At 40.7% G+C, this 8,755-nt stretch overlaps 1 protein-coding gene across 1 annotated transcript in view; it reads right to left on the reverse strand.

Moving 5' to 3' along the window:
• The window catches only part of LETM1 (leucine zipper and EF-hand containing transmembrane protein 1), a 28,217-nt gene extending 19,486 nt beyond the window's left edge, over positions 1–8,731 (reverse strand). Inside the window, exons 1-3 of the mRNA XM_014895228.2 lie at positions 8,638–8,731; positions 4,658–4,715; positions 1,120–1,576 (exon numbers count right to left, since the gene is read on the reverse strand). Of these exons, the coding sequence (XP_014750714.1) occupies positions 1,120–1,576; positions 4,658–4,715; positions 8,638–8,716 (594 nt within the window). The 5' untranslated portion in view covers positions 8,717–8,731. The remainder of the gene's footprint in view (positions 1–1,119; positions 1,577–4,657; positions 4,716–8,637) is intronic.
• Positions 8,732–8,755: the final 24 nt, after the last annotated feature.

Below are 8,755 nucleotides of genomic sequence, written 5' to 3' on the forward strand. Positions count from 1 at the left end.
TATTTTTGATCATCTACTGGAAGTTTTGCAGGCAGATATGTGAACCCGGCACACTGTGTGGGCAGGTGTACAAACTGCAGAGAGCCACACTGTCCACAGGTAGCACTGTGCACTCCTGCCCCAGAGCACACACCCCTACCTGCTCTCCAGCTTTTCTTCCAGAATATCTTTCCAGCAACAACTGAAATGCTTTTTTTATAAAGGCACAAGACAGACTTGAATCTTTAATCTCTATAAACTGCTTAAACAGCTTGTCCTTAAAAACAGTAAAATGAGCAATTGTCAAATCAGCATGTTTGATATTTTGCCAATGAACTGAAGTTGAATATCAATGCATTTTTTACAAAAAAAAATTAACTATACCAGCTTAATACTTTGCTGTCTTTTCATATATGAACTCACATCTAATGTTTTTAAATATCCATATAACATTCCATTCTATTTAAATATGCCTATTTCATCCAAAACCTGAAATTACTATTGAAATATATATATTATCCAAATTGAAAGCACTCATATTTTGCACTCCAGATTTCATCTCCCTTTTCTTTAAAATTATCAGTTGCATTTTTATAGTTTCATAAATGTAAGCAACATGTCATAAATAAAGGAAATACATCTGGGCTAAAATTATTTCAGATATATTTATAACTGAGATAGTATATTATCAATCATGCATTTCAGCCTGCAGCTTTTAACCTGTTCAAAAGAACCCCATGAAGCGACAAACATGAACAGAACTGGCACAGATACAACCATTACTAGCAGTATTTTCCCACTATTTTTCCAGCTGAGTGAAAAAGCACAGAAAATAACTGTATATGGCACATGGCTGGGAACTTGAGAACAAACCACAATTGCAACCCACGTGACAAAAATCAAAGCATCCTCTGCTGTTCCAACAAGAAAATAACAAATTTATCTTCAATAATGGGGAACATAGGAAAAAAGTTTCGGGGTAATACCCAAAAATTTTAGTGTCAACATAGTGGGGAAGAAGGAAACACACCAAGGAATTTTAATGCTAGGAACAGAAGACAACAGCAAGAAGCAACTCAGTTCTGATAAAACAGAGCAATCACCAAGGACACCCAGAGGAAATTGGTCTTTACTCAGTACCTGTCTCCGTTCCCGACGAGACAAAGTGTTTCCGTGCAGGATTCTCCAGAGCATCCTGGCTGCTATTTTTGTGTCAATCCACAGCAATCGAAACCCGTGGTAATAGTGCTTCAGTTCATCCACAATCCTCTGCCCAAGAGATTTTTTTACAACTTCCACTTCTGTTGGACTATATACAGGACCTCCTTCTTCCAGCTTCTTGTTTTTGTCCTTTAAGGACTTCAGTGACTTTTCAACTATGGAGTCATCTTGAAGGGGACGTGAAGAATGCCACCACCTAACTGGAAGGTACTGGGGACCTAAAACACCCACGGTTGCAAGTGGCGTCCATGAGCCAGAAGAGCTCATAAGAGTGAAGTGTATTTGTTCAGATCCTTTAGTCCAACAACAATAGTGAGTTTTTTTGGAGTAGGCGTAAACAGGAGGGACACTAGTGCAATATTTAAAGTGTACAGTCCTTCAAAAGAAAAAAGCATTCAATAATAAGTAACAGATCATCAGCTATTTCTCTCTATATATTTGCACAGATGTATACTTATGCATTTATAAAACACAAAATTTGAGAAATATCTACTGCATATCCAAGAGAAAAAATAATTTTTGACTCTTAAAACCAATATCTATACATTAAAAGAACACTTGGCTTTACTTCATGACCAAAAAAAATTAACTTGCAGGGAATTTTCCATTGTACAACTTTGAAAAGGTAGTTTATTTTACTCCAATTAAATAAAGAACAGCCACTACATGTGCTTTCCATTTGGAAAGCTACATTTGAAAATTAATATGTAAATTCATGAGTAACATAAAGTCCCTTCTAGTACTTCTCCTGTTTGTATAAAACACTTGAGACAAAAAAAAAAATAGAAGTTGTACACTTGGGATAGGTGCTGAGTCAGAGAATTAGTACCAGAGGAATCCAATTTCATTAGAGCTCCTCTCTTACTATCTCCATGCACCCAGCTTTCCATATTCAGCAGAAGCTTTTGTAAAAACTTCCATCACGGTACTGAGCTGGGACAGAGAGGACCAACACTTTTCTTGTTCAGAACTCTGTTCTTTTCTTTAATTAAATGTAGACTGAAGTTAGCAGGGAAGCAGTGCTCAAACACTAATACTCCTTATATACACAGGAGAGCCACTCATTATATGCAAGCAGGATTGTACACACTTTCAATAAAAGATGGGACAAAAATAAAATAGTAGATAAAATATTTCATATAAATGAGTTCCATTAGTGTCCCTCAAACTGAAATATCAGCATTGAGACATCAACAGGGCAGAAATGAGTGAAGAAAAGGTGTTTTCTTCATGGAGCCGTTGTACTACCAAAACAAAATCAGAATGTGCTTTTCTCTTCAGTCAATGAACAGAAAATAGATGCAAGTGGCTTTACAGGTCTTAGTAACATTTTAAGGAAAAAAAGGTTTATCATACACTTAAAGTGTTAGCCTCACCCAGTTTTCAGATAGAAACACTTTTAAAATTTAATTATTACATGTTCAAATGAGTTTTAATTTACTTTAATGGTCCCATCCACCAATGTTATTCAAATAGAGCTTTGTACAAAAAAAAAAAAAAGTAAGTTATTACTTTTTAAAGACACATTATCTTCTAGTTTAAACTCAAGTTTTAGCATCTGACCATTCAGTGGTCAGACAACTGCTGGAACATACACAGTTATACAACACAGTCTCTTGGCTAGCTAGAAAACTACACTTTTGCACAGATATTAACTAATAAGAATTACAGTTCAATTGCTTTAAGAAAATAAACTACATATTTAAAACCAGACTAAAACACTTGCATAAATCAATCCACGCTGACTCTAAGGCATTTCCCAAAAGCAGAGCTCCAGGCCTACAAGCCAGGTTCCACCTACATACATTGACACTCTTCTGCATGCAGACAGGAAGAAAGCTCTGACAGCAGAACTGGTTCTGAGTCTGCAGGGAATAAGAATTTTGCAAGAAATGTGCCTCTCTGAACACACTTTCACAAGAAGGATGTCAGACACACAATTTCTAACCCACCTGTCCTGAGCACTTATCACTAGAGTCTCCTGCATTCACTCTGGATCACGTGGGGTACGGGACATTAGTTTGTTTTATTTTAAGCAGCAACATTACATTAATAGCAGCTTTGGTTAGGGGGAAAAAAAAGTCAAAACAAAAAACCCAAACCAAAACAAGCAAAAAAACCCCACCCCAAACCTTCTCAATAGAATAAGATTTTCTGTCCTAATATTCTGCTGCTCATTTCATCACAGAATCATAGAATGGTTTGGGTTGGAAAAGACCTAAAGACCACACAGTTCCAACCCTCCTGCCACATGCAGGGACACCTTCCACTATCCCAGGTTGCTCAGAGCCCCATCCAGCCTGGCCTTGAACACTTACAGGGATGGAACATCCACAGATTCTCTGGGCAATCTATGCCAGGGCCTCACCAGCACAAAGTAAAGAATTTCTTCCTTATACCTAATCTAAACCTATTTTCTTTCATTTTAAAGCTATTCCTCCATGCCTTGTCACTCCATTCCCTTGACAAAAGTCCTTCTCCAGCTTCCTTGTAACCCCTTTAGGTACTGGAAGGTGCTGTAAGGCTTCTCTGAAGTCTTCTCTTCTACACAGTGAAGAACCCCAACTTTCTCAGTCTCTCTTCATAGGAGAGGTGCTCCAGCCTAACAGGTTTTAAACCGTAATTTTCCAGCTTCCCAAGAGAGGTTTTATACACTAACATACTAAAAATAGATATTTGAAAATGTTTTATGTATTTTAAAGAATTAGTCACAATTAATTCTAGAGCAAGTGATATAGACCCAACATGTCTAAATAAGAATTGGTTTGGTTTGTATTAGAGGGTTGTAAGACATCCTTATGTTAAAATGAGAACTCAGGAAATCAAAGAATAGTCCCTGTATCCTGAGCAGTTAGTTTCTAAATGAACTACAGAACCCGTATTTAAACATTCCAAGGAAAGGTATTAGGGAATTCTTATTTATATCTTGTGAACCAAGTAAGGAACAGAGAATGGATTCTGTCAACATTCAACACCTTCAGTTCAATAAGGGCACACAACAGCTGGACTCGTTTTCAGAAGAGGACACCACCACCCAAGGCTGCAATATACAGTAAACTCCTTTCTTTGGTTTAGCAGGGATTCCACTCAGATGCTCTACACTCTTATCTGTCAGCTGTGATTTTCTACTTGCTGAATGTTTACTCTATGGAACTCCATGGACAAAGCATGCAAGAAGGTTATCAGATCCCATTAGGACACCTGGAAACACCAACATAAATATTCTACTGCTTTCACATCAGAAGTGAAACAAAAAGAGAGGAAGTAGGTAAGAAGGGGAAGATTTCACTTTCTTTCTCCCACACACAACCAGCCAGGTGAAGCAAGTAATATCAGTCTTCCTTCCTTAATCTGTCATTAACACAAGCTAACATTTTAGCACTTTCTCTAGATTTAAACCTACATTCTAAGACAGTATACTAACTGACAGTTCAGAAAAATGTTCATATTTACTCACATTTTGTTTGCCAGCCTCAGGGATGTACAGCTAAGACATGCCCGATCTCCCAAGTTACCTAGAAAAATACCAATAATTAGCACCAATTCTGAAATTCAGGAGGACATTTATCCATGTAGTGAACTGCACACAAATACATGAGTGAGAAGATTGACCTTTACACAGAAATGGTTACTACTGAAAGCACAAAAAGATGTTCCTTAACACGCAGAGCTGAACTCTGTGGATGTGTGAGGGATGTGTGAGGTTGGTTTGCTCTTGTACAACTGCCTGAAGACAGGTTTTCAACTCCCCCAGGCAAGAAACTGTATTGCAGAGGAACTTAAGCAAATGTAATTTTTTAACAACTCTATGACAACATAGTATCAGATGATCCAAAAGGAGCCATTGCCAAGTGTTTGGGATTTAAATGGCTTTTTGTTTTGTTTCAAGTAAAACAAATAAAACACAAGCAGGAACTTAAAGATGCTTTACTAGAGAGGTAGAACCACAACTCCATTTCAATACACTGCTGTCCATTTTGATTAGCACCTGGTAAAAATAGCCCTACCCCATGATCTCTCTGCAAAGGATACAAATTGTCTTGAAGGGAGGGGTGATAGCCTGACCCAAAGCATATAAAAAGTTAGTTTTCAGAAAACACTGTATCCCTCAACATGAATTTTATTTGAACACTACCTCAGAATCAGTCCTAATAGTAGCTAATAAAATCCAAAAGAAGGGCTGACACCTATATACAAGCACCCTCTATCCAGGTACACAGACAAACAGCATCCATTCTGGAAATAAATTGAGAATATCATCAAATCATAAATCATCTAAGTCATGTGCTCCAATAAAGAGCCATGTTTGAAAGTATTCCGATTATGGAAGAAGCATAAACAACAAAAAATGCTACCTAGTGACTGCACACAATCTACAATCATTGAAAATCATCCCTGATCCCACTAAAAAGGAATTCAAGTTCCCAAAGCAACCTTAAAAAAGTAAATCTTGTATCAACATCTTGCTACAGTAACTCAATAGGTAGCTACTACCAAGAGCAAAAACACTTCTGGACAGATCATAGAAAAATCACACAAGCAAGACTTGAAACATGTTGACTCTTTTTAGCCAATCTTTTCAGAATTCACCATAGCCAATGTAAAATTGGAAGGCTGGATAGAGTAGGCATACTGTGGTTTGTTTCTCCCATCTGGAACCTACCACTTCTGGTCAATCCTAAGAGACAGCAGGATACAAAAGTCATTTGAGAGGTCCGTGGTACCCTTTCCCACCATCAAAGCCAAGATACAGCCTATGACAGAACCTAAGGACAGCTGTAGCTGAGAAAACACAGCACCCAATGCCAACGACCAAAAGCCTTCCCCAACAAAATACCCCAATTATTAGGGGAAAAGAGATGCTGCCAAAATCAGGTGGGACAATCGGAAGGTATAGAAGATAAATTAACTTATCTGAGGAAAATCTTGATAATCAAGGGATGCCTCCATGCTAAGTGGGCTCTGAAGTAATTACAACAAAAGCTGTGGCATTATCAAGTCAAAGGATTTATCCATGTCAAGTTGTATCAAACCCAAACACTCACTGCCACTGCAAATGGAGCCAGGGAAAAGCTGTCTCTTCCTGGCTCAAAAACCAAGCCCTGAGAATCTTTGAAGGCATTGTGATTTTCTCCAATATTTACAGAAAGAACAGTAGCTAAATTACTTAACCCAAGAGGCCAACCCAGAAGGACATCCCTGACCTCAAGGAGCAGCTGAGCAAAGCAGAGAATTGCTCAGTGTCTGGAGGGATAAGTCACAGCACAGTAATCTGTCTCACCAGAGTGCTAGGAAGCCCACAAAGCCTTATGTGCCTAAAGCTAGAGTCCTGCTAGGAGAGGCCATGCCTGCTATGGATAGGTGCCCCTAGAACTAAAAGGGTTGATCTGGAGCTCAAAACTGGATTGGAGTTTCTTAGATAAAACTCCATAGTTTTCACTCCATAGTTCACTTCACTTACCTTCTTTCAAACCAGGCTCATTAAATCTTAAGGAATGGGTCAAAGAACAAAATTCCAAGGTTACCATAAAAAAACATGCTGACTAAGCTTCTTGTTGTACAGCATGTTCAGAGTGTGAACAGGCCCACAGAAAATGTTAATTCCAACTTCGCCAGTTCTGAACTCTATAGGTTTTGCAGTGTCCCTTATAACCACATATCTAGGAGTGAATCAGCCCTGAAATAAAAGATATACTTCCTTCAGAAAGGGGCAAAGTCCATAATTCTTGCTTCTGGGATAATGCAGACATCCAAAAGTATCTAAACAAGGTGAACGTTGCTTAACCATACTCATCACTGTTCATTTAAGAAACCTGCATTGGCTTAGCAAGAAAGAAGGACAGCAGTGCCAGAGAACCTGTATGTTAACATGTTCCTCATGGAAAAGTAGTCACGGGAAACTTTATACTTGAATTCAATGAAACATCAAACCCAAAGTTAACAAAGAATAGCCATACAGTTACTATGTTTAGAATTTTTAAAAATAAAATGCTATCATGAAGTAAGTCCCTAGAGAAGTGTAAGCTTGCAGTACTTAACAGTCTGATCTTCACAGGAATAACATTTAGGATCCTTAGAAGCACTTAGCTTCAACTTAATCTTAGACTACTTACACGTAAAGCAAAGAAGATGAGCTAAGTAAAGCAAAACACTACAGAAAAAAAACCCACCATACAAGAATGTGTTAAAAACAGATTAACACCCCAAATAAAAGTATTGGTTGTGTCATAACCACAGTGCACCACAGCACACTAATTATTTGATTCTATCACAGCATTTCAGTTTAGGCTGTCTAAGACTTATAACAACCAAAACTGTAGCAATCGTTAGAGCTACTTCCTATGCTGTGCCACAAGAATAATCAAAGCTCCCATCTAATTTGAAGGTACATGGATGTGCTCTTTCCCCCCATTTTAAGTAAACTGGACAGTTAGGATACCCCAGTTTTTTGTTCAGGACACTGTCTAGGCTTAACCTAAATAAATGACTGCAAGAGCAGCTCACAAAATCAGTTAAGAGGAAGATACCACGCCCCAGTGACTATTGGTAACCAAGAGGGCAGCTGTTCTTTACAATGAACAAGCATCCCTATGGCTCATCAGCTCTGCCTGGATGGGAGCGTGCAGCTGCCCTGCTCTCAGTGACAGCACTCCCGTGACAGGTCGGGGCTCTGTGTCAGGGGCAATTCCCTGCTCAGCCCCTGCCATCCCAGCTCAGGACTCTGTGTCAGGGACAGGCAATTCCTCGCTCAGCCCCTGCCATCCCAGCTCAGGATGTAAAGAGCAGCCAAAGGCCTCGCCTACGTCACAAATTATCAGCTGTTTCACGCCACTAAGCTTCACCAACCAGAGATATTTAAACTGCCAAATTATCTTAATTATTGATCAGTATCACACGATGCGCTTCCTTTTTATTTTCCTAAGCTTTCAAAGCCACTTGGAAAAAAGCAAATTCATGTTTCATCTCTAACACAGACTATGAAAACACCCTTTTGTGCTTTCTTAGAGCGAAGAAGCACATGACTAGTGACAACCCCACCTGACACCCAAGCCACACCGAGAGCAAGGCAGGCAAGACCGAGCCGTAGTAACGCGTTCCTGCACTTTAACAAAAAGCACGTGTTTTTCCTTCCCCAACCAGCCGGCATTTAGGAAACACGCGTATCCCACTGCCCTTAGGGTAAATCATCCCCTCCAACCACGTTGCCGCGGAAGCACATGCGAAGAGGCCGCAGCAGCCGCCGAGCGTGGGCCGGGCCGGGAGCGGCGCCAGCCCCGGCGGACAGAGCGCCGGAGACTCGGCCGCGGCCCTTCCCTCCCGCAGCGGCCTCTCCGCCCACCCGGAGCCCCCAGACACCTCGGGCCGCTCTCCCTCCCCGTGCCCTCGCGGCCAGGCCCGGCGGAACGGAGCCGGCGGGCGGCCCGCGGGGAGCCTCACCGGGCTGTGGCGGGCGGCGCAGCGCTCGGGGCAGGCGGCAGGCGCGCCGCCCGCAGCTCTGCAGCAGCATGGACGCCATGGCGGCGCTCGGTGGGCAGGCGGGCAGGAGGGCGGGCGG

The sequence above is a fragment of the Sturnus vulgaris genome, chromosome 4 (genome assembly GCF_052056855.1).
Source record: "Sturnus vulgaris isolate bStuVul1 chromosome 4, bStuVul1.hap1, whole genome shotgun sequence".
NCBI lineage: Eukaryota > Metazoa > Chordata > Aves > Passeriformes > Sturnidae > Sturnus > Sturnus vulgaris.